Source organism: Hyalella azteca, unplaced genomic scaffold, assembly GCF_000764305.2.
Source record: "Hyalella azteca isolate HAZT.00-mixed unplaced genomic scaffold, Hazt_2.0.2 contig12387, whole genome shotgun sequence".
NCBI lineage: Eukaryota > Metazoa > Arthropoda > Malacostraca > Amphipoda > Hyalellidae > Hyalella > Hyalella azteca.
Genome location: NW_025942347.1, coordinates 198,020 through 224,651, shown reverse-complemented (window position 1 = coordinate 224,651; position 26,632 = coordinate 198,020). Strand labels below are relative to the sequence as shown.

Genomic DNA, 26,632 nt, shown 5'->3' with positions numbered 1-26,632 from the left:
TATATAATTATTTTAATACAATCGTCATTAAATAATATATAAAGAGATTCGATCAAAGCAAAAACATTATATATCCTCTTATATACAAAAATGCTTACCTTGCTTTGCCCAGGCTGGATAAATCGAGCGTTTTTAGAATTCCCTTGTCAAATATCTCTTCATTCCCAAAATCTCTAGTGCCATTAATAATGATAAGCCAATTTATTCTGTTCACCCTTTTCATACCATATACATAGCATATATATTTTCTTACTAGACTAAATGGAATTTTACTCTCGCTTCAAAATATTAAAAAAAACTTTTGCGCGACGTTTATTTTAATTTATTGATACCTATTACATGAATTTAATTTTTGATCCAATCCTCATTTTCCTTCATTCCTTTCCTAGTCTCCCACTAAGAATGAAATTTGTGCCAGGCTTTAACAAAAATATATGTAATAAATAAATAAATAAATAAATAAATATGAAATTGAGTCAAATTATTTTTTTAGTTCACATTACTCTAATTAAATATTTTGGCCGGGAAGGCAATTATATAACGAGGAAGGGTACTCGACTCTAAGCGCTTGTTTAACCCGAGTAACACCAGATAACTAGCAATTGATTGATACTAGCAATTGATTAAATCGAGAGCTTAGACAGTTTTTTACTTATTTATTTTCTATGCGTTTGGATTTAGCAATTCGAATTTTCCGTAATGTTATCGATTTTTTCATGCTGTAAGAAATGAAGGAAATCCTCGTTATTGATATTTTATTTTAACAAAATTTTATCCAAAGCAATACAGGCGTTTTTACTGAAAATGAGTTGGCACACTCAACTCTCTCTCTCTCTCTCTCTCTGTAACTGATATTGTCCTAATGTCATGCATGATGATGTAAAATATAATATCAAAATTTGTACTCACACACTGGATAACAAAATAAATTCATGCATGTTACAAGTGTACTTATTTCAGTAAAAGGAACCAAGAAGAGCGTATCACTCAGTGCTGCTCTGAGCTGCAGGTCTCAACAGTCGTGGCTGTCGCAGACTTCTCCCATTTTGCGGCAGGCCCAGGAAGTTTCGTCATCATTGTGTCTTGAAGAGCCACATCCATCATACCTCCTGTTTTCACGAAGCTTTTCCTACGGCCTCCAAAAAATTTACCACTTGAATTCTTTTGCTTTTTCCCTGAACGCAAGCAACGTACGGTGAGCGCCCACACGACCTGGGCAGGCAGCGGCGGGTGAGGCTGGAATGGCTCGCGTTAACCCCATTAGCGGCCGCCGAGGCCATTTCCTCAATTTTTAACTCCATTAATTTCTTTTCATATCTAGGCGTGTTTGAAGTTTTCTCGTGACCAATGATCTTGAAATATTTTTTAATGTAGAACAAATTTGTGAAACAACTGATGAAAACCGAATTCGTCAAAATGTATGGACATAAAAATATTGTATTTTGGTGGCAAACAATTGGTAGTTTCCAACCACTGTCAGTAAACTAGAATTTTACTGGATATTACAAAACATACCCAATAGTCAGTACGCTTGATAATAACAAAGTTCTTAGGAGCGTTGGCCAAGAGCGCTGTGCACATTTATGACTTCATTGTGAATGCAGACAGCGAAGAATTTTAATTGACATGCTGAACTAAATTAATAGCTGTATTGGTTCCTGCGTGATGAAAACCTGGCAGCTTTTTCGTATCAGAAACTAAATAATTTAATTTTTAATATCGCTTTATATATATTATAAATGATTTATGATTTCAGAACTGATTTTTTTCAGAATCGTTTAATGCATATATCGAATTAGCCTAGCTGCTTTTATTGATAAATCCGGAATTAGTCGATAACTGCTTCTTTAAGAAAAGTTGCTCCAGTTCAATTATTTTGGATCTTGTATTCTATTACTTTCCCAACCTTTGCATTCATCAGATCCAGTTATTAGACGCGTTACTTTTTCAACGTGTATTTGTATGGCATGCGTATCGCGTCACACCAATTCATGATAATTTTTTTATAATTAAGAGGAAAATTAACTTGTGTGATTAACAGCATTTTGTCTCCTTTAACTGTCAAGTTACAAAGAATGACGATTTTTGACTGAAAGGGATGTCCATAAATTCCATTAACGGACGAAATAAGTCCGTCTTTAACTCATATTCTATAACACAGCAACGATAAAATTAATACTTCTGATCAAAAATACCGATCCGTACCGATACATCATGATTCATTCTTGTTATATATAACATCTCGTTTCCCACTTTATTAGAGTGGGCCAGACCATGCATAAAAATATCCGAAAAATCAGCGAGGCAGCGCAATGAAGTGGCACAGATGGTCCCTTTTGCTTCATAAGCGCACCAAAACTTTCCCTGGGTCGTCCATAGGTCGTCGTAAAGCCTACAGAAATGGCTTCTGGATCTCGTTCGAGGCTTAAGTCTTCTAACAATTTCCTTGCCATGGAACATGATTCATATATTCTATATTACTTATGTATATCTCGAGTGAATTCTAACATCAAGCATCTGATCAGTGTATAGACGCTAGTTCAGTTTCGTAGTCATGCACGCTTTCGTATCTGATTTATGCCTGCTTGGGCTGAATTTTAAAGCCCGGATAATAATCAGACAAGTACGTAGTTGAAGTTTGTAACTCAATTTATAGATAAATTATAGGTTAATTTTAGATTTTATTGAGCTAGCTCTAAAGTTATGTATTCAACTGCTGAGAAATGAAAAAGTTTACCTGCATGACAATTTTCTCAAGATTTTAATTAATATTAATTAGAATGAAATAACATACATTTTCTTTGAATGAGAGACAATTGAGTTGAAGTTTATTTAACACAATTCTCAATTGAAGAAATTTTTTCTGGCTCCAATTGTACTAAATGAACTTCTAAAAGGTCTTCCCGTTTAGAAGTACCATTACTTTGATCACTATCTAGGTCAGAAGATACGAAGTTTCTCAAGATAAAACTTTTCTCGGGGTTCGAGCTCGAAAGGAGTCCTGAGTTCAATTTCTCTATCTTCCTAACAGAAGAAGAGGGTTCTTCCCTCATTTGTGTTATAATTAGGAGAAAATGTCCATTGATTGATTTTTGTCAATATATTATGATAACGCATCATTAATAGGTGAAGATACTGTTAAAAAATTATTTTAAAAATATCGGCGAATTTCCTATATCAATTACAAATTCCTCATAAAGTTTAATTACCATGCCCATGCCGGACCATCCAAATTACTCAAGTTTTATTTTGACGTTCGAATACAACATTAAACTACATTGCCGTGTTACGTTTAATTTCAACTTTTATTTGCTTTTCATCACCAAGGGAATGTATTTCTCACCCCGAATTCACTTTCATGGTCTGGGAAACCACGCGGCGATCTCACGGAACGACAATAAGTGAAACTGTGACCCGCTCTTCTTCCTTCTAATTTGAACCTCGACCAGCACTGCAATTTAGCCCAGCACTCAGAGAAATCAGAGGCTATCTGTCCAAATAACGATGCATCTGTTTCCTTTGCGTGGGTCACTCTGACCATGTTTGGATCGGTAAAAGGGCGAATCAGTGCTACGTGCGATTTTCGCTGTTGCTGTGGGTGAAATAGTGCGCAATAGTGAAATAGTGCTGTGGGTGAAATAGTGCGCAATTTGAACAATATGGCCTGGCCCATTTATTTTTTTGAGTGTAGAAACGTCTTTGCCAGCCTCTAGGAGACAAATAGCAAAGCCTGGCCGTGTCCGCAATGCTTACAATTAAGCCTTGCTCACGGAGCCTTAAAAATAGAAAGCTGGAAGCAAGGGAAATTCCGGGTTGTTATTCCCACGAGATAGTGTCTCTATGAAGCCATTACTACGGGAGCCTTGGCTGCGTTAACGAAAAGAGAATGTTGTTGTTGACTGTCATTAAAGTCCCACAGGATTTCATCTCAAGATATTTGTGAGATACTCTGAATGAGTTGCTGGATTAATGGTTTTGAGGTCGAGATTGTTATTAATTTTGTGTCATAATACATATTTTCAAGTTTTTAATAAAAATTAGGACCAGCCTGTTTACCAAGATCAATTGCTTTAAATATTGTATTTGAGCATGTTTTTCACCTTATCGATCTTCATTAAGTACCTATTTCAAATAATAAGAAATATTGAATAAACCTTTCGTAGATAATATGGATATTTTCTACAATTATGCATTATCTTATTGCCTTGGATCACAATTACCGAGATCAATGCGATCAAACCTTTCCGAAACTGGGATAACAAAAGAAAATTTACTCTTTTGCCCTTGGCTGTAGACTTTATACTTGACAAACTTTTCGAAGTATCGTAAAAATCACCACAGAAGCTAAGATATCAGCATAATGTTTTAAGAATAATTACCTTCGAAGCTACGTGATATCAGAATTTAATTCAGGGTATAATCACCTACGAAACAAATATCACAATTTAAAATATAATCTCTCGACATTGACTGCAGACCGCACTTGACAAAACGTTCAAGGCAACAGAAAAATTAACTGGCGTCTAGGTCCGGCTTCAGCTGCGAATAAATCATTTAATCCAGTTAAGATTTTATGATCAGAAGCTTTTTTGCGCTCGAGTGAAATCTACAGGCGTTTTGACCCTTTAGTCCCAACTTAGACCATCCATTGTTGAGCTAAAGGTTGGCCTCAAAGCGAAGAGGAGAAAGAACCCCATCGGAGTCCAAGCAAAATGCCATCGTTTGCATAATTTTGTGACTGGCAGGCATTTTAGGCGATAGAAAGTCTTTTGTTGCTCCACACCCATGCATTTCAATTGCAGAAGATCATCCTAAACTGAAATACTTAGTAGGCAAAAATTTAACAGAACTTTTTTCGCTGTTCGGGCAATTCAAAAATCCACTTGAAGCTCTCAAAAATATGACGATTAGGCAGAGCTGAATGGTTGATTAGCTTTTATTTTGGAAAATAGAAAACTAGATCAGTTTTCGGAAATGAGGCCGTGCAATTAACTAGATCAAAGACAGATTCGGAATTCTTCGCTAAAGAAACTTTCATCCGAAATCTTTCGTTAGAAATTTTTAGCATTCGATGGCTTCGTACTAGTGTTTCTACATTCATTGATAGGACACGTGTGCTATGCTTTTGAAGGATATTTTTGCTGTATCACGTCCTTGGCATATATTGAGGGAGAATTACCAGGAAGAACAGGGAATTAGAATTTTATTAATACAGCAAAACCGAGTAAAATCTAACATAAAATCTATTTTCTTAAATAAATTCGATACTGATTGCTCCTCGCACAGGTGAGTTCGTTTCCTTCAAACACCCATACGGAAAAATATTATGTATTCTAGGATATATTTTATTCTTTCCTGTGTGTTTTGATGTGTTTGAAACCAATTTCTGTGCATGTGACGGAGATATTCGAGCTCGTATTCGCAATGCTGTTGGTTCACTTCAAAAGCCAACCCCTAGATCCAAGCATCAACGTAATCAATGCAGCTCATGATCGTAATTCAAACGCAATCCTTGTTCGTGTTTCGAGGAGAATTCAACGTACATTGTTTTCCTTATTTAATGTTTTAATGTTCCTGCAAATAAAAAATACAAAAAAAACGACCAATAACATGATAAGATCAGTGGGTTGCCAACAATGCTAAGATATGTGCAACAAAATCATATTTAAACAGCATTCTAATTAAATTTATAGCCAATAAAATTTACACAAGATAGTGACACTTAAAATCCTTCACTAGTACAAGGCACGTCCCTCCGTCACGAATCAACACCAAACAACAAAACCAATAGCTAATGCAGCGTTCCTGGAGTTTTTTTCTTTATAATTGGTTGTATGACTTGTGGTGTCTGAAGCACCTCTCAGCCTGTTCCCTGTCAAGGGTTGCTGGAGTATAGACTTTAACAGTGGGGTTGTGTATAAAGAAAAAATTTCCATAAATAAAATGTCCCTAATTAAAACCCTAACAGCGATAATAAATGTGTCGGGATTGTCCTTGCGAATTGGAATTCATTCTTTAGGGCTATTCATTCATTTCATTCTTTGCCTGGAATTCATTTTTTCAATCATTAGGCATCATATAGAACGAGAGTTTAATTTAATTAACTAAATTTATTTAAATTCTATTTAATATTCAATCGATTCATTTTTCATCGACAAATGAATTTCTTTTGCAGAGTTTTATAAATTTATTCAGGTGTGACAATGTAAAATAAAAGGAAAAGATATTACAACTACTGCAACAAATATCCTAGCTCGGTGGACTTATAAAGACTTCAGCTCGCTTTATTAGCAATTAGAAACATTTAGAAAAACGATCAATAGAAAAAATAATTTTTTAAGACAGAGAATGCACCTGTCTTCGAGCTTTAGTCCAATAACTGGAAAATATGTCAAAATTCGCGAGATCCTTAAAGCTTAAAAATAGATTGTTGAACGTAATGAGCAAAATTTCCGCACAATCACGGATTACGGGTATTCTTGGGTTAAATATTTTACGAAGATGTCATTTTTTACCAAAAATTCTCTTTTTCTTGTAATATTATATGGTGCAAATGAACCTTCTTAAATGAACCATGGTGCAAGATACATGGTGCAAAAAAACCTTCTTATCCTACTTTATTGAATTTTTTTCGTCCACAATACGAAACATTACCTAGCACTTCCTATACAAGAACTAATGAAGAGTATAACAAGAACGCTAAAGAGATTATAAAAGCGTTTACTCATGCTAGATTTTTACAGGTGTCATGGAGGAATAACATCTTTTCAGTGGCAATCACAGATATGCAGGCGTGGGAGCGCCGAGCGACCGCCGCCGCTCAACTCAACTGACATCAATCGTTCATAACCAGCGAGTAAGCCATCAAATTATCGCCTGTCTGGAAGGCTACGTTGAGAACTTGATTTATAGCCTCGGTTTGCCATCGAGTAATGAGATTTTTTCAACACCCTGTCAAAAAAGCGACGAGGATTGTCATTGCAAGTTTCGTCCGTCTGATTGGTGTACTGCGATCGGGGGTTTCTGATGGATTTATCGTCGTGCATAGAAAAGCGAATCATTATACGACGCTTATTCACTGGCATATGCTGAAAATTCAAACGAGTTTGGAACGTTCACTATTCTAGAGGAATATTCTCCTCTATGCCGTAAACTCCGACATAGTATTATTTACATAGCTGTCATCATGTATTATTTACATGATTACAGCTATTTATGTTTATCAGAAGGCGCCTCTTTACAGTATTTATATAAACTTCCTGTTGCATGGTAACTTTGTGAAGGGAACTTTTGTTATATTTCCTTGTAGGAAATATGTAGCAAAAAAATTATAATAAAAAAGTAATATGGTTAGAAATCAATAGAAGTTAGAAATCTACCTGGAGTTTATTGCATTCTCATGAAAAACTAATTAAAATGTATTTAATGTCCTCCTAAATGGCATAGAGTGATGAATGTATAAATATTTACAGGCAAACTCACCTCCCGAAATTCGCGACAACTCCAACGTCGATGAAGGAAGTGTGTTCATCAGTGGAAATATGACACTGTTGGTGGTTTGGAAGCCATTCAAGGAACTTCCATTGACACAGGAAGCTGAAGAAAGCTGATACCCAATCTGAAGAGAATGAATGGGGCTGCGAATGGGGAATATGAAAGCAGTTTTGTTTCGTGGTGCACGGCAAGGTTGGGCAACTGAACGACGGCGAATAAGATTTGATGGAAGCCGAGGATATGCCCATTAAAAGTGGTGAAATTTCATGGGTGATGTGAAGGTTTCATTGAGTTAAGCCGCTCGAGATCATCAACAAGATTATTCTAGATGAATTATTGTTGGGTGACGTTCAGCCCAAGTGAATTGGAACGAGTGGAAAATAACAGATAGGAGATTGCGTACAATTGTGATCTTGGTGAGAGCGGGTATGAAGAATTAAGTTAACTATGGAGCCAATTTAGTTTATTTCTAGGTATTTAATTATAGTGGAAAGATCAAATGTAAAATAATTTTTATCTTAAGCTGATGGGAATATCTGTAGCTAAGACATTCCTCTGCATCGATGATAAATTAAGATTTCTATCAACTGGACATTGATAGAAATCCTAGCACGATGGTAACAAATTTTACGTGTTGTCGAGCATGAAAAAACAATGGCACTAGCTTGAAATTAAAAAGTGCTTCCTTGCATGCAACAAGTTTAAAATATAGGTCAAAAATAATTTGAAAGTCCAAATTTAAGGCTAAATTCAACAAAAAATTAAATTCATACTTTAAAAAAATGTATAATAAAGAATTCAAGATAATGTTCGGAATATTCAATATTATGATTCACAATTATTGCATGAATTGTTATTATGGAGGAAATCAAAAATGTACGTGAAACCGTGCGCTCAACTTATGAAGATATTCATTATGAACGATAAACAGCGAATCAACGTTTTGAAGCAGCTTAGCGAAGATCTTCTATAACCCTTAATTGTTCTTTTCTTGTCCTCCATCTAATCCCTTAGATTATAACGTTGCCCTGACGTAAATCTGATCGACCTCAAACAAACGGGATTCTTTAAATTTCTTTGAGTTGTTGTAATCCCTTCGACAATCAGCTCCTAACTTTCGAGAATTTCTCATTTCTTCGAAGCCTTCGCTTGAAGCGGACCAATAACTCCAGCAACCCTCGCCTATTGTTCGGTGTAATTGGTTAGACGTACTAGAGTATTGATTGTTGACCTTTGTTGTGAATGCTAGCACGCTAAATAAATGCAGGCAATTATCTGAGATGCACTCAGGAAATTTATTGGGCCATTTTGTCCATATGGTGACACACTTTACTCACGTAGCCCAGCCTGATGCGTCCCTATGCCAGGTAAAACCGAGTCAAGATGATTGACGGGCAAAAATGGCACCGCTATATGAATGAAGTCCTCATTTCTCTCATTGATTGTGATGTTACAATCATATTGGCACTTACTCATGCATCCAGCCATGACTAACAACAAAGCGATCCTAACAGAGCTTGTTTGCACGAAAATTGAATTAGTGGATGAGTATGACTTTTTTCAAAAAGAATAATCAACAAATTGATGCGCACTATATTCATCAATAGTGAATTATGAGCTCTCTTAAATTAGTAAAGCGATTGTTCTATTTACCTAAGAATATAAACCTGACACAAAGCTTGCCGTTGGCATTAAGAGGGAGTTATTTATTTAGGGATGAAAGCTTTCCTGAGAAATTATAATGCCTTATAATGAATACAAAATTTTTTTAATTGTACGCTTCTAAAAAATCAGGATTGTTAGCGATCACAAACTTTTAAACAAATAACTAATTTGCTTTCAAAATTACGTACAAAATGTCACAAATTAATAATTCACGAATACTACATAAAAATCAAAATTGAAAAAAATTTGCTAACAAAATTATTATTTACTCGTGTACTTCAAGTTCAATATAAATATGAGGACGGGAACATGAATTGACGCAATTACCTAATCACCCTTAACCTTTGAAGTCACCTTAATTTGTGTATCCCAACGCGTTCACCCACGAAATTGCCAATTAGATTACAAGTTTCTAGCAAAAATGAACACAAACAATGAATGCGATCACATCGATTGTCTCGGAAAGGTCGACCGAGGTTCAGCTAGCCAAAGGCTTTGACAAAACTTTCCGGAAATCCTAAAACTTTAATTGCTGTAGACCGCGGCGACCTTAAAAGTTTAAATCTGGATTTTGAAGGTCGTCAACTGGAGACAAGTTCTAGCTCACAACATTTGATGTGTGTACGGTTTGCTGCTTAAACATTAATGCCGTGTAATTTTGGATATAAATTTTTTACTACTTTACAGTATTATGCTTCTAAATTGAAAATTATAAAAATAATTTTAAAGACACCTATTAAATTTAAGACTTACTTTTATTAAATTTAAGACTCAACTTTATTGGAATTCCGTTCAACAAATCCCTTCCGTGAAAATCTTTCAGAACCTCTTAAATGTCAAAATGATAAAACATTCAGATTTGCGATCGGATTCCAAGCTCTTGAAGCAGGCTTAGGTCGGTACAAATAAAAGTCCCATGAGTTCAAAAGTCGCTACAGAAGAATTTATGACGAAATATTTTTTTGTCGAGAAGCATCGGAAAAGCTCGTAAATTCTATTAGATCTACGCAGATTACTGACGTTGTGAGGCAGTCGTCGAAGCATTGGAGCATGGTAAGCATAAGTATAAGTAGCTTAGCGCCATCCGCTTACTCAATAGGTTTTGTTCAAAGTTCTGTACTTCAGTGCTCTTTAATCACCGTGGCAAATTGAAGGGCGTAATCCGATGTAGTGGAAAACTCGAGCAAGAGTTTGCTATTAAATTGACGTCAAAGACTCGAGGGTTTCACTCATCTGTAGGTAATGCTTTATGGATCACAATTGTTGGACAGAGAGTATTTTTATGGAATGTAAATTGCGCTGCATCACTTGCTGGAAAAAATATAAATATTTCCGTACTAAAGTTGTATGTTTGGCTGGAAAAATCGTGCGAGGTGTGTTTATGTCGTTTACAAAACGTTACTGGAAACGATTTATGAGAAAAGTGCAGTTATTCAAATCGTAGGGCGTTTTCTCGGTTACAGTTGAGGAGAAACGGTTGTTTCTCAATTAAGTTAATTATTCTCAAAAATAGAGCCAAATCACATCTCATTGATAGATTATGTTTCTTTTATTTTCAAATTTCGTGTCAGACTAAAGAAAAATCGTTTAAAAAGTGTTGGTAAATGCTAAGATTCACCAATAAAGGATCTGGTTCCCGAAGTCCGTTCATTAGAAGAACGCAACTTCCGCGAATATTTGAACAGAAATATTCCAGAAAAATAATCGAATTTCAATCTCTCTTATTTTCATATTAGTAACGAAATAAATTAATTCATCATGTTGCCATTAAATCTGAATTTAATCCTGGCCGCATTGGCGGAACTCCGTAACTTGCCAGATTCGTGACCCGAGTTCGGTATGTATAAGGTCACTTGGCTATAAAATATGCATTAGGCTCCCATAAAATGAAATCACCTACTGAAGACGTCCTATTGAAACAGAGTTGGTTTCATTAAATTGCTTATGGAGTATAATTATTCTAACTTATTGATCAACCGGAGCGAGGCTAGAGAAATATTTTCTAAAAATACAAATTATTGATTCTTAGACATAAAAAAATTGAAGAATGATGCCATCGGCACACGATAAATTTAGTCACAAAAATATGTGTATATAGTCGAAATTTAGGAATTGGGGCATGATTGATTAAATGTTCCAAATTTTTTTCGCTTAGATATTAATAAAATATAGAAATTTTATCCGTCTACCAATTTTACTCGGCAAGGCATCCTGAAAACCTGATGAAATTTGTGTGCTGAATCACAAATAAAATGCTATGGACAAGAATAGGTAACTATAAAGAATAGGTGCCAATGCAGATGGCTCACGTTAAAAAAATCTGCTCTATTCCAGCAAATTAGAGAACATCATATTCTCGGTCGATGAAGTGCATTCGGTCACGCCAAATCCCTCATAAAAGCTACCGTTTCTATGCTGATGAAGATAAATTGCCTCTTACAATTCCTAATTGTCAAATACACTCCCAAAGAGGGCTACTAAAAAGGTATTTTTCCATGGTTCATATTGCCGGCTTCAGCCGTGAATTGTTCCATGCTGTATCGATGGATGACGTCCGAAAACAACGGCTCTTGCCTGGGATTGGCCATTGTACGCATGTTTCATTGGCGCAATCAACGATACGGCTTTGGCCAATGGCGTTATCACACATTAACATTTTCAAAATCATAGGCGTATCGTAGGTGGCCAACCGTCGGTCAGAGAAAGACCGCCGATACGTCGGGAAAAATATTCCATATGAAATCGAGGGGTTTTCCTGCCTTGTATAGCTCGCCAATCACCGATTTTCCGCAGTGACAAATGGCCCAGGGACTTCAGAATTAATGAAAAGATTGCATGTTCGAGGCAACCAAATCATGAAATCAGAAATTTTAATCGGACTGTGGGAGACCATGCTTATAGAAGTCGATGAAGAATAGAAAGTATCAAACAAAGGATGAGGAAATGAGGGCACACTATTAACTTTTATATACTCTAAATTTTCCACGCGGGAACATCTGTCTTCTCTCAAAATAAAGTGATGTATTTGAATTTCAATTTTGCAATTTGAATTGTTAATTTTATGTAAATAAAAATTTATTCTCATGAGACAGTCTCCATGAATACTTTTTCCTATAGTGGCATAAATTTGGTCTACGCACGTGGTTATATGGTTCTGAGATATAGATGAACCTACTAAATCGTGGAAATAAATTAAAATTGAGTTCGTAGCTTCATTCGTGACTCTCACCCAGGATTCTGAAAAATTTTCTGCCGGTTTGACATCTACTCAGTGCTAAATGAGTAAAAAATTACTCATAACCACCAATTTCTGTTTCTTTCGCACCACTAATACGACATCTGAAACTGTCCAACGTTTTGACGTAAAACCGAAATCGTTAATTGCACAATTATTTCCAATCATATTTTTGCGGTGACCGTCGAATCAAAATTTTATCAACACGATTCAAATGGATATCAATTGCATGATACAGAATACAGGGAAAGTTTTGCTCATTTATATCTCTTAACTTAAAAGTCGGCTCAGATCCAGCAGCTGGCGATGGTGGATCAGTTCATCGGGGGGTCATCGAACAGTTTTTTCTCCGACAGTAATTGCAGTTAATTGGGAGATCTCGTTGAGACTAATTGGAAAAAAATTAGTACAATGATTGCCGCTAAATTACGAGCGTGACCACGATATTTGTATCACGTTGGAGTCCTGCTTGCGTGGGAAAGTCCTCTTGTTTTGATACCTCACCAGAGTAAGATTGTTTACTTCTGCAGTCGGTATTATTACATTAATAATAATTATTACATTAATATCGCCTCAATTATTGCATTTAGATCAGAAAAATGTTGAATAGGTCCTTTTGTGCATATAAGTTAATTATTTGATTTGAATTGTAAGCAATGAAAAACTACAAATCCATTGTGTTTTTTTCATCATTCCTAATAAAAAGAAGTTCAGTTGCTAGGTAAATCAGCGAATACTTGTTTGAAACAGCATGCGTCGTTCGTACAAAAATGGAATTATAAAAAAATTTCTTTCAGTCAACACTAAAATCATCAAAATCTTGTGTATACACCGTCATAGGGAGGATCTTCTCGAACAAATCTACAGAAATTTACCTAAATACATTTGCTATTTCTCGTAAATTTCAATGAATTTATTACCAGATTGAGAGCTCGCCCCTGCACCAAAAAGCCTACGAGCACATGTCTGTCGCCTCTCCTGCGACTGCTACAAAAGATGCGGTGAAAAGCAACGCCGTGTCAGCCATTTATCGGCCGTGGAAATGAACAGTCATGCAACGACACTATAAAGCCATTCACCAGAGCGGAACAAGACTTCGTCCCACTGAACATAGGGTTAAGGCCTTTTTTTAACAAAAAACATTAGGTTCCATAGCCAGATGTTAACATGGTTGTGCTACTTTATGGCTTATAAGTGATTGAAGGCCTCGTCACACTTTGTTGTCGCTTGTGTAAAGCCCTGTGTTTCAGACGAAAATAATGTGAATTTTGGTCCTCAACTTTGGAATAGAACATCAAGTGTTGGAGTTGTAGCAAATGATAGTTCTGTTGTCTTTTCGTTATAATTTAACTCTGAATTAAGAGAAGACAGCCACTGCAAACAATTAGGTTGTGCTTTCGAACATGTTGGTTCATTCCAGCAGAAAACGATGGATGTCAAATACGGACCTTATTGCTGTATTTCAAGATTGACTCGGAAATGAAAAAAGTCATTATAACAAATTAATAATAAAATTTAGTGTAAAGTAATGCCGGCCAATAGAAATTACAGAATTATCATATGCGATACCTTGCACAGACGAAGCCTATATGTAGTTGTATTCTGAAAATTTGTCTGCCATACTCTCATCGCATAAAAATTAGCAGGTCCAACTGAATTAGGTGAGATACTAGAAGAATACAGTTGAGTTATATAGTTTTATAATTAAAGAATGTCTGAAGTGCAGAAACGTTATGGTTTCCGTCTTACTATAATTACTATAAATGTTATAAATTACTATAAATCGTAAAATGTTGAAAGTGAGCAAGATCATGATCCATGAATCTAAATTATATGAGAGATCACGAAATTTTCAATAAGATATTCAATATTTTCCAATAATTAAATGCACCCGTTATTTCAGTTATGTGTAATAGTGAAGAACTAAATTTCAAATTCTATAAGCAAAGTTAAATTTGTTTCCGCTTCCTCTCCTGTCGAGTACAATTTAAGACGGATGCGAAGAAGGCGTTCTCGGCTGTAACGTAAATTTTTTCGTCAGTTGTTCGTTCCTTGGCTTTAGAGCTGAGTTCTAAAGCTCGGTGACTTGCGTTTCTCAATGGTATTGTCGGAAGTCTTATGAATAAGGCTTTATTTCAGAAGCTTTTTAAGAACAATTTTCACGCTTAGCCTTTGAAAGACAAAGCAAGAAGCTCTGTGCGCTCTTCGAAATAGCAGCTTAATTCGTTTCCAAGCAGTGATGCAACACCGACACTGGGAGCCTATATAAGTTTAATCGAATGCTCGGAAGTGTGCAGACCTCTATGGCTTCCCAGTGGATCTTGTTCATATATTCTGACAACAATTAAGTTCAGTTAGATTTGATATCTAACTTTTTGTGTTCAAATGAATAATGTTTTTAACAGGTTATAAACCAGCGAATGCCATCTAAATTACTTCATAACGTTTAATTGGTCTTCCCAGTAAAAGCATTCGACCACATCATACGCTTCCTCAGGCCTTGCTTGCTTTATTTTTACTGCTATGAAGTTTCAACGCAAGAAATTTGTGTAACGCTTGAAGTGCATAAAGGTTTGGTTAAAAAAATTACCATATGAACATCGGAGGGAAACCTTTGTATTCAAATCATTCACAGTGTATTACACTTAGAATTAACCTTAGAACTAAATATCACAGAAAACATAATTCTATATTTTTATATGAGAACCCTGATATGCGAACAGAGTTTCATGAAATATCAAGTTACACTAATGAAAATTTGAAAATGTAGTGAATGGATTTGATCACACATGGACTGAAAAAAAATATCGGCGTTTGGTACGGAACAAGCAATGTGGTGAACGTTCATTTCAGAAGCATAATGTAGAAGTAATTGATGTACTAGTTAGGAAATCGTTCACTTTTTTAGGGATGATATTTTTTATGAACTAACATTTGAAAAAAATTATTTTCGATGGAAACTCACCCAGTCACAATTAGATGCAAGAAATTTTCTGAGAACCCTTAAAAAGAATGCATACTGCATGGATGTAGAAGGTATCAATGAAGACGTTATATACGTATACTGGCTAAGCTCACTGACCATGAAAAGGCATATTATCATAGAAGCGATGCTAATAATGGATGTACAGATGAAAATTTTGTGGGCCACACTTAATCGAATTCATAAACGATTATTTTTTAGCAACTGTTGAGCTCTCTTTATGCATACATATATAGTTATTTGTCGATTTCTGCAACGAGCTTCTATATTTTAGTTTGCGCCAGAAAATTTTTAAGATTTATTTTGAAAATGAAATTCAATTGAGATCAATTTGATTACAAGCTGTTATTTGGTTTTCAAACTCGCCTAGCTCTTGATCCACGACAAAAAACAGTTGCAAATTTCGTACAACTTTGAAGTGAATTTCATACAATAATTAACAAAGATTATTGAAAGTTCTAGATTAACGTAAATCTAGATTAATACTGAAGAACACTAGAACTAAAATGCGGCGACATTAGTGAGCTAGAGAAACTAAATAAATAAATTCTCAAGATAATAATACTTGTTAATGGCCGGTTTCCTGTCCTATTTTGATAATCTTGAAACAATATTTTTTTACAGATTATACATTATTTTTGTACAGTAAGAAGTTAAAAGTAATGGAAACGCCACATAAATTCACAATATCTGTTAAAAAACGTTTCAGAGACCAGCTCCATCATCACTGCAAAAATTTATAGAATACGATGATTATTAGATTATATTCATGTGTTGTGCGATGAGCTGGAAATATCTTGGTATATGTTTATCTATGACACAAAATTAAATTAGTTAGAATTATAATGCTGGAGATCACGTAAATATTACAGGCCTGTGTTGAGGCTCCGTTGCCCAAGCTCCGACCTGAAACTGGAGAAAAAATGAAATAATTATTTATTGTAATAGTTTGAATATATTACGAAAAAATATTAATTGTTGTGATTTATTTTATAGTAAAACATGCCTGTATTGTTATATGTAATACAATATATGAAATGATTCATTCATGCGGATCTAGATTACTATATAATTATATATTAACTGCCCATCACATCTCGATTGAAGGTTTTCAATAATCATCTGCAAGCAAACTGCTTGAATGAAAGCAAAAAGAAAGAAATAGGTATTATCATGTGTGTGCATCATAAAATAATCAAGTGACTGTCTGGAAATAAAATAAACGTGAATTTTCCAATAAGTCGTCATTAACTACCGTGGCGTTAATAAATATGAGTGAGTTAAACGAATATCTATACATATGTCATACATAAGTGTTAATGTCGAACAAATTTTATTCTAATTAAGGATTGTAAACGCGATTCAATATTCAGCAATTTGCCCTAGAAATAAACCAAGAAAACAAGAAATTAATTTGTATTCAACTAACCTGCTTCAGCAGTAGCTGAACGGCTGATCACATCTGTTTAATATAGAAACAGAAGTTAGTGAAATATCATACTAAAGTTAGAACACTATTACAATAAAGTTAGTGCAATATCATACTGAATTTAGAGTGATATTGCAACTTTGTATTCAAGTTAGTGTTACTTGAATGCAAAGGTCGGCCATAAATAATTTCATAGATATATCGGTGACTAATGTGCCGACAGTGATTTCGGCATGGTTGTACGAAAATTGAAGAGCTACTTAATTAATCATCACAATCAGGCCTCCGTATTAGGTACAAAATTGATGTAACTTTTAACCACGATGATTAAATGTAACTTCCAGAAATCGTTTTATTTTGTTAGTCTTCATCCCCTATTTAGTTCCGATACTGATTGGTAAGCAAATGTTCAAGGAAAGACATAAATTCATTTATCCTTGGTAGAATATTCACTGATCTTACAGCACAAATTATCATAAACCGTCAATAATTATTGTATTTAAATTAAACACATTTAAATTTTATAAATGATATCAATTCACTGATTTTTGTACATTTGGTGATAAATTATTCAATACATAGAATATAAACCACCAACAAGACTCTTATAATGCTTGGAAATATATAATATATAATATAAATATATAATATAATTCTTGGCTTGATATATACGACATCATACCTGGGTAATAGAGAAGGGTCTCTCTGAGCGCGTAGCTGGTGCCCGGTATAGAGAGAACGCACTCGAACAACGTCTCTCCTGCGAGATCCTGGCCCATGACGAAGGATTCTACCGATACTTGGTACAGGTTCGTCGCCACGTCGTAATCTTTGTGCAGGATACCCGGCAGAGGGACACGGCTGCAATAAAAAAATTGAATTTGCATGAATAAATGAATTTACCATAGTGTGAAATTCTATATCACTTAAACACCGCCGCAGTAAATTAATTCAAAGCTGGAATGATAGTAAATGATAGTAATAACAAATTAAAGGCCAACGAATTGCCGCAGTTCAATAAGTTGATGGAAACAGGAATATCATAATGCTGTTTTATATTGGATTAATCAGAAAAGTTTGTCTCAATTACGTAAACTCTTTGCCGAAAACGGATGCAACATTTAAAAAAAATCCTCTACATTAAGTTTTGGTCACACGACATGCAACAGATGTAATGAAATTATTCTATATTATTATACATTATATAAATTTGATGATCTTTAGCCTTATTTCGCTGAAAGAATCAATTCTTCACATTTTTTTTACGACTTGCCGGATCAAGTCTTACCTTTTGCTTGCAGTATCAGTCGAGAACAGAGCAATGTTGGGTTCTGGAAAAACGTTTTGCGCATCGCACACGAAGACGATTTTGCCGTCGTGTAACGGTTTTGACATTTTGAGATCAAACTGTGATGCTGGAGCTGCAAGATTGAGAAACACAATGTTAGATAGGTTGAAAAGATATGAGTTATTACTTGTCTACAATATTCTGCGTAGCTTGGCGTAGAAAGTAACGAACACCCAAGGGAAGTACCGGATAAGTTGTGAGGCATACTGGGGAAATCGTGAGCTATCAGATCTCCAATTATAAAAAGTAACAACTATTTTACCATAAATGTTTTTTTTTTGAAATATTTCTTTGCTCCTAATCATGTTTGCTTTATCGTGGCTGCGACTTCCAAATTAAATACTCACTGTAGACTACAAACTCCCCCGTGGCCGAGTCCTCCTGCATGTAGGTGGCCACATTATATACTCACTGTAGACAACAAACTCCCCCGTGGCCGAGTCCTCCTGCAAGTAGATGGCCACATTATATACTCACTGTAGACGACAAACTCCCCCGTGGCCGAGTCCTCCTGCATGTAGGTAGCCACATTATATACTCACTATAGACTACAAACTCCCCCGTGGCCGAGTCCTCCTGCATGTAGGTGGCCACCCTGCAGGTGTATGGTCCTGCCAGTTCGGTGGTTGGCGTGACGAAGGCTAAGGCGCTGTGGGCCTTCAGGTGGTCTGGGGAGCTCTCGTAGCGCAAGTCAAGGCGGCCGCGCAGGATCCCTAGAGCCTGCAAAGAAAATAATTTTTACAGCGTTATGTTGTAGTATTTTTGTTAGGGAATAGCAAATCAGTAATTACCATTTTTGTCGTAATGATTTTTTAATATTTTAAGTGGCATTTCTACGAATTTGGAACTCGGAGTATCACTGACTTGGGAAAGAGTGCCGTGTAACAAGGGACACACGGGGCGGGGGTTGTGGCCGTGTTATAATATGGAACACGGAACATTACCTACCTGGGGAGAGGTGCCGTGTATCCACTGGTACACGGGACGAGGGTTATGGCCGTGCTACGCAACGGAACACGGAACATTACCTACCTGGGGAGGGATGCCGTGTATCCACTGGTACACGGGGCGGGGGTTATGGCCGTGTTACAATACGGAACATTACCTACCTGGGGAGAGGTGCCGTGTATCCACTGGTACACGGGACGAGGGTTATGGCCTTGTAACAACAGGGAACATGACCTACCTGGGGAGGGGTGCCGTGTATCCACTGGCGGGGGTTATGGCCGTGTTACAATACGGAACATTACCTACCTGGGGAGAGGTGCCGTGTATCCACTGGTACACGGGACGAGGGTTATGGCCTTGTAACAACAGGGAACATGACCTACCTGGGGAGGGGTGCCGTGTATCCACTGGTACACGGGACGAGGGTTATGGCCGTGGTACCACGTCACGACGAGCCCGGCCTCCTCCCCCGGGGTGATGACGTAATGACAGTCCAGCACCACCAGAGGTGTGGACCCGTTCACCGCAGCCCTGCCCCCCACCACCCCCAGCACCTCCAACCCCTCACTCGGGGTCACTGGGGACGGCAGAAATTAAACATTAAATTCTGCTCATTTGACTATGCAAGTAATGAAATGTTATTCCTGATACTCATTTCATAATTATTGTTTATTATTGCATTATTCCATTATTGTTATTGTCATCATTAATAATAGAATTATTATTATTTTCATTATTATTATTGATATTATTATTATTATTATAATTATTATTGTTATTAATATTATTATCATTATTATTAATATTATTATTATTATTATTATTATTATTAATAATATTATTATTATTATTATTGTTATTACTATTATTACTATTACTATTATTATTATTATTAACATTATTATTATTATTATTGCTAATTTGCATAACTAAAGATGCTGAAACTAATATGGCTATTAAGCGGCTCAGTGAATAAAGAATCAGATTGTAAATTATTTATCAACGGTTATGAATTACATATATCGAAGTCTGGGGAAAAATCAGAATCTATTGCTATAAAAACAGTCGAAGTCTGGGGAAAAATCAGAATCTATTGCTATAAAAACAGTCATGGCAAAAACGCTTCTATGTCCGTGTTTATTTTATTATTCCAGTTAATGCATTGAAAATTTTCTGATCAAATTTATAATGAGCAACTGGTAAATTCCAGATGCTGCTAATATACTAGGAAAATGACGTTTGAAAATTAATGTTTTAATGATTGTCAGAAAAAGTATGGTGTATGTCAGAAATACTTGTGACTATATTGCAATGAGCTTCAATGAGCTGTTGTGTACGTGTGGTCAAAAACACTTTCGTATTTCGTTCGAAGTATTAAAGCTCATAAAATACATTTAGATGAATGTAAAATAGATATAAATTTGCATGCATCCTATTAAAGACTCAATTCTGAGTTGCAAATTTCCCAATTATGTACATGAACCATATATTGCCTATAAATTCCTATTTATGCGGTGAACAACAAATATTCAATGTTATAATAAATGCAGAACCCTGCCATCTAACGGTGACCAGCGCGGGATGCTTCATAATGTACTTTATATAATTAAATGCCCCATTTCTACTGTTCACGATCGCTTGTCCTGCAATTTTTTTCGATTGCCTTCGTTTGTGCTACTGTTAAGATCGTCTATCCTTGTGCATCTATTTATTATCGCCTGCCCCAGTGCACTTGTTTACGATCGCCTGCTCAAGAGCTTCTTATAACGATTTCTTGTACTTCTATTTATGTTTGTAATCGCCTGCCTGCTGCGGATGGTTACGTTCGCCTGTCCTTGTGTTACTATTTATAGTCGGGAAAAATATTCCGTTGCCTAAAGTCCTTATAGTCGCTAGTACTAGTGTTACTGTTTATGAATTGCCTGTGCTTTGTTTACGATTGCTTAATTTTCTGTTTACTATTGCTTGTGTTTCTGTTAACGCTTATCTGAGTTTCTGTTTACGATTGCCTGCGTGTTTCTATTTACGATTGCTCGTGTTTCTGTTTACGATTGCTCGTGTTTCTGTTTACGATTACCAGATTTTCGGTTTACGATTGCCTGATTTTCTGTTTACGATTTTCTGTGTTTCTGTTTACGATTGGCTGGGTTTCTGTTTGCAATCGCCTCAGCTTCTGTCGGATTCGTCAACAGAAGACCACATGTCAGGAAGACTTGACTCCAGTCTGATTAGCCCACAGCCAAACGGGGGCACCGTTACGATGAACTTTCGAAAGGCGGGTTACGGCCATTTGTTTGAATTGCTCTCCAGGAGCGGTTAATTGAATCGAGAAAAAACATAACCAAATGACGTCCGAAGCAAGAGATCTCGTGATGATTGTTTCTCACGAACAATGATTGCTACTCACGAACTGGCTGTCTTGATTGTCAGTGTCTCATTATTGATGGTAATTATTAATGAGACCAAGCCATGCGTTGCATCATGGCGGATGCCATCGCCATGCCGAAATATAACTGACGGCAAATTATCTTGAAATTTATCAATGCATATCGACTTCGAGCGAACCCCTTTGTTGCTCTTGCAATGATTTCCTTTCGTGAAGATCGTCATTACTGGTCAATAGGTCCTGCCAATGAAAATTTACTTCTGCAAATGCTACAGCCCTTCTTCTATTTTATTATTAGAACTGTGAAAAAGGGATGTATATATAGTGTAGAAAAGTTTAGTAAAACTTCCACACTGGAGCGAAATTTTTTATGTCACTTTATGTACCTGATGTAACGCTATCATTAAAAATAAATTGAAATATATTGGAATGTATGAAAGATACGCACTCTCAATACATGCGCTCTAGTGCCGTATTTTGATTTAAGTATATAAAAATTAATAGAATTACGTAGTTGAGGGTTCGTTTCCTAAAATAATTATTTTTGTTTGTCACAAAAACTGTTATATGTACACAGGAAATGACACGCATAAAGATTTATAAAGGAAAAAATATTAATAGTTTAGAAGCATTATGATCCGGGCAAAGAGAGCTAATATTTCATTTAATTTCACTTTGATATTAACTTTCTAGTGAATGTTTAATGCCTGGACAAGATTTTAAGTCACCATACAGTCATGCATTATTAAAATTAACGTAATAAATTTTGAACAACGTACGAAAATTTTTTGTAATGTGGCTCAAAATATACAATTAGTTTGTGTGACTTATCAAATGTAATGCCGTTGTTCCAAATTGTTTATTTAAATTGGTGAAAATATAATATTCTCGTCTTAAAATATATATATAACACTGTTTCCCATAAATTTATAGAATTATAATAATTTTATTCACATGGTAAAATTGTTGATCGAAATCCTTTATATTTTAATATTTGTTTATCTTGATTGTTCACGGTTGAGTTAAAGTCGGGGCAGGGCGAATGGAATAAGAGGGTCTCTTTAAGTGCTGTCATTAGAGATCAAATGACGCAGCCATCTAATTCGGGCCGCTTTCTCCATGCAAGAAAATAATGATAGATGACAGACGTTTATGCTTCATGTGATACGTCAGGATGATAGTAATAATAGACGTAATTCAATTTAGAAAGTCTGAATTATGCGTTAGACATATTGAGTGGCGATAGGGGAACTTAATTAAAACAATTGAGACGTGGATTGCAATGTTGCTTGTCTGCTAGAAAGTAAATCGGTTCGAGGATGGTGGATTTTTTTGCATACGTTCCACATTGTCGGTGTAAGCTAACACAATCATTGACAATAATGATGCTGTATATTGAAGAATAAGTCCGCCACATGTAAAGAGTCTGGCACATTATTCACTGGCCAATATTTTCGTGAAATTCAACAGAATCCATCAATCAGCAAGATTTCAATATGGTAAAATTTTATTATGTGCGAATTTAGAGGCCAATCGAATTAAATTAGGGAAATTTACAGCTTATGTCTCGCACAAGACATATAAAATTAATTAAATATATTTTTGAAGACTTGATTCATTGTCATTTTTGATTTTTGATTTCAAAAAATCATTGATTTTTTGACGTGTTCTACAGAGATTACTCCATTCAAATTTATTCGCGAATTTTTTTATTTATTCACGATCGCTGGCAGTGATCAGATCGGTCGTATATCCCCCGCGTGGCGCTCTTGTCACGCGCGTCTGAAATCGAGAGCCCGTCTCCCACGGCCAAATTAATGCATGGGAATGTTCCTACTCGAGCGTTCTTTCTCACACGCCTAAACTCAGGTTTTGTCTGAATAGACGCACTGAATTATTTTAGAGGCCGCGGAAATTAATTTACACTTTCGAGTTAGATTAATTGCGTATATTATAACTTATTATAAATTCTAGATGGACATTCTACATGGTTCAATCAAGAGATGATAGATGGCCTATTTGCCATGGGCCTATTTCTTCAACGCCGACACTTCTATTCTATTACGGGAAGTTGGTTTTGTTACATGGAAAATTTTCAGAACTGAGAGAAAGTACAATTATCATTCGAGAAAAAATATATTTTATTGCGAATCAGATATTCTCGAACAATAACATCCGACGCATAACTAATGTTTACAAAAAATCAGTTTACTATAAGTCATTCGACTAGTTCCGTTGGGGATTTCATTTTGGTATTGAAGTAAAATGATAAAATTCATCATTCTAATTGCGATTATTTTTACACGATGTCCTTTGGAAAACGTCGAGAATTAAATCCAATGGATAAAGTGACTTACCTATGATCTTAGATGTTTTTTATTACTAAAATTTCCTCATAGCTAAAATGAACTATATTGTTATGTAATTTTTAAGGAAATTGTTAAAAAAATTTGTTCTGATTGAATGAGGTCACTATAATACAGTTATATTTTAATAGATACTTAATAACAGTTTAAAGTAAATAAAAAACCTAACTTATATAATAAAAATATGACGCAACTGAATTGTTCTCACCTTGGATAAATGAAAACACGATGGCACAGAAGATTGTTGTCAGAAAATAAGCCATTTTGGAGACTTCGATGCTTCGGATAGCTTCTTTGGCTGGAAGTCCGTAGCTATTTTTTATATTCAAACGTAACTTAAACACTATCGAAATTTTGATCGTTCAATTTTAAAAAGTAATGCGCATTGAGGTAATATGATAATATATTGGTAAGCCGTTAATATGAAGATGATAATGCAACATTCCCTTTTATATGACCCACTCTTTATCTTCATCAAGTTTAACGAAAAATTCCATCAACGGTTTAGCTTTCAAACCAGATTGTTGGGCTCACTCAAGAATCTGTTCACAGGAGGAACATACACAACCATCCCCGTCAACTGCACGTCCAGCACTGAGCACCTGCCAACAACACAGACCCACCACGGACTGGAATAATGATCGCGGTGCTGCGGAACATCCTTGTGTGGTAGCCCGCATCACGGCTGTCCGTGAAAAACATCCAAGCTTTGCCACTTCGCGGGCGATTTTTTGGGAAAACCTGAACACGCTTTGAATTTGGGAAGAAATTGGGAGTTTAGTGACATTAATTTTCATTTTATACTAAGCAAGTGGGACTAAATTTTGATGTTATTGAAGATTCGACTTTTGCACAATTTGTCTATGATCACGCCTGTACCTAATATTTATTTCATGAAGAAGGAAACGCATATACAATAACACAATTTTACTTTTCCGAGTGAAAAATTTCCGATTATTCTACGAAAGCCATTTCACGATATGGAGGTAATACGATATATGTTATCGACACGATTTGGGCAATACGATTTAGGGAATGGAACTTAGGTGATGCAGTTTAGGTGATATGATTTAGTTTACATAGTTTAGGTGATACGATTTAAGTGATACGATCTAGGTGATACGATTTAGGCGACATATTTTAGGTGATACGATTTAGATTAAAGTAAAGAGATACGATTTATGTGATACGATATAGGTGATACGATACAAATGATACGATCTCTTTTATTGCTTCCGTTTAGGTAAAACAATTTTTTATTTAAAAAAACGTCGAAAACGCGCCACAAGATAGGCGTGTAACGACCACCTCAGAGGCGAGCTCCAGGTCACGTACTCAGGCGCGTTAATTCCAAGGATGTGAAGGAATGCGCGGGACAGGATTTAATTCGTTAATTATCCCCATGTATAATTGATAATAACTTCATAGCTCGGTAAAAGCATGGTTTCTTTTAATGAAATCCGACAAACCTTCCATAAACGGTTTAGAGCGAAAAATATTGTCCTCGGCATTTTCTTCAAACTGGAGTCTTACTTCTGGTTAAAAAAACATTTTTAAATCACTAGTATTTTTAAATCACTATCATTTTATGTTCAGTCACACTACCGAAAAAATTGCACTTCCTCGTTTAAACTGCGCATTACAAAAATTTCACTTATTTAGACTTCGTCCGACGAAAGGAAAATTCTTCGACTTAGAATTCTACATTGTCATAGATATATTGGAACCCAGCATTCTTTCGATCAAACAAATAACAGCCAAGACCTCATGACCAATTCTGTAGCAAGTTGCTTTCATCGCACGAATTTTTGTTGTGGTACATAAATTCTGACACATTAATAAGAGGCTTCGCAAGCGCATAATATTTACCTGAAAGATAATTCATGTTATCAAACTTGATCGAATGTCTGGTTTGCCGTTGAAAAGCCACGCGGGGCACGCGACTAAAAATTCCTCCTAGGAAAACCGGATGGTTCGTCCATACAAATTTTATCAGTCACTCTATGTGGGAAAGAATTCCTTTCGACGATTGCATTCAGGGTAAACGATAAATGGGCGTACTCTTCACCCTTTCACCGTGATTCGGTTGAAAAACCTGATGAAAATAGACTGAAAAACTCATTCTTAATGATTCCTAAGGTACTGAATGTTTTGAAGTTAACATTATGAATTATTAAGTTAACAAGTGCAAGTAACACTATGCAATTTTGTTCAAAGGAATTACATTTAGAAATTGATTTCAACAATTTATGAAAAATATGGGCTACAACTACTCATAATAATTTAGAACGCAGATTGAGTTGAGCGATAAGAATTTGATGCTCAATTATATGATTCATATATATGTTTAAACTTGAAGATTGCCTGGTACGTAAAATAATGAAAAGGTCAAAGCCCACTTGTAGAGCAATCCATTTTTGAGAACAAATGACCTAAAAGTTATTCAGTTTTTTTAATATTAAAAAAATTTTTGATTAGTCTTCTACAAATGTGCCTCGTTGAGCAATATTGATGAGGTTTAATGCTATTTTTCAGTCAAACTCGAAAATATTACTTGTTACTGTGAGAAAAACATGAACCCCTTTCCCATGGAACTGAGAACGATAAATCGCACAAAAAATGTATAATCATTCGGATATTGTTTGCTTTTTGAAGTCAGCAATTATCATCGTTCTATGTGATTTAAAATGGCTATAAAATACTTAGACTAGAATAATAGGGCCTGCACAATTCGAGCCCATGTCGCGAGCTAAATTTCATATAGTTTTTCCCGGGCAT

At 35.6% G+C, this 26,632-nt stretch overlaps 1 protein-coding gene across 2 annotated transcripts; it reads right to left on the bottom strand.

Moving 5' to 3' along the window:
• Positions 1–14,988: 14,988 nt before the first annotated feature.
• Positions 14,989–24,434, bottom strand: LOC108671596. 2 transcript variants are annotated; one of them, XM_047883251.1, is made up of 8 exons: positions 24,063–24,434; positions 19,486–19,679; positions 18,731–18,874; positions 18,502–18,535; positions 18,095–18,227; positions 17,489–17,667; positions 16,807–16,839; positions 14,989–16,289 (listed from the first exon to the last, which is right to left on the bottom strand). In XM_047883251.1, exons 1-8 carry the CDS (start codon positions 24,115–24,117, stop codon positions 16,186–16,188), a joined length of 876 nt encoding a protein of 291 aa, XP_047739207.1. In that variant the 5' UTR covers positions 24,118–24,434; the 3' UTR covers positions 14,989–16,185. The 2 variants fall into 2 exon arrangements, with proteins under 2 accessions (XP_047739207.1, XP_018014649.1); XM_018159160.1 differs by lacking the exon at positions 18,502–18,535 and having other exon boundaries at positions 18,697–18,874.
• Between the last annotated feature and the right edge of the window lie 2,198 nt (positions 24,435–26,632).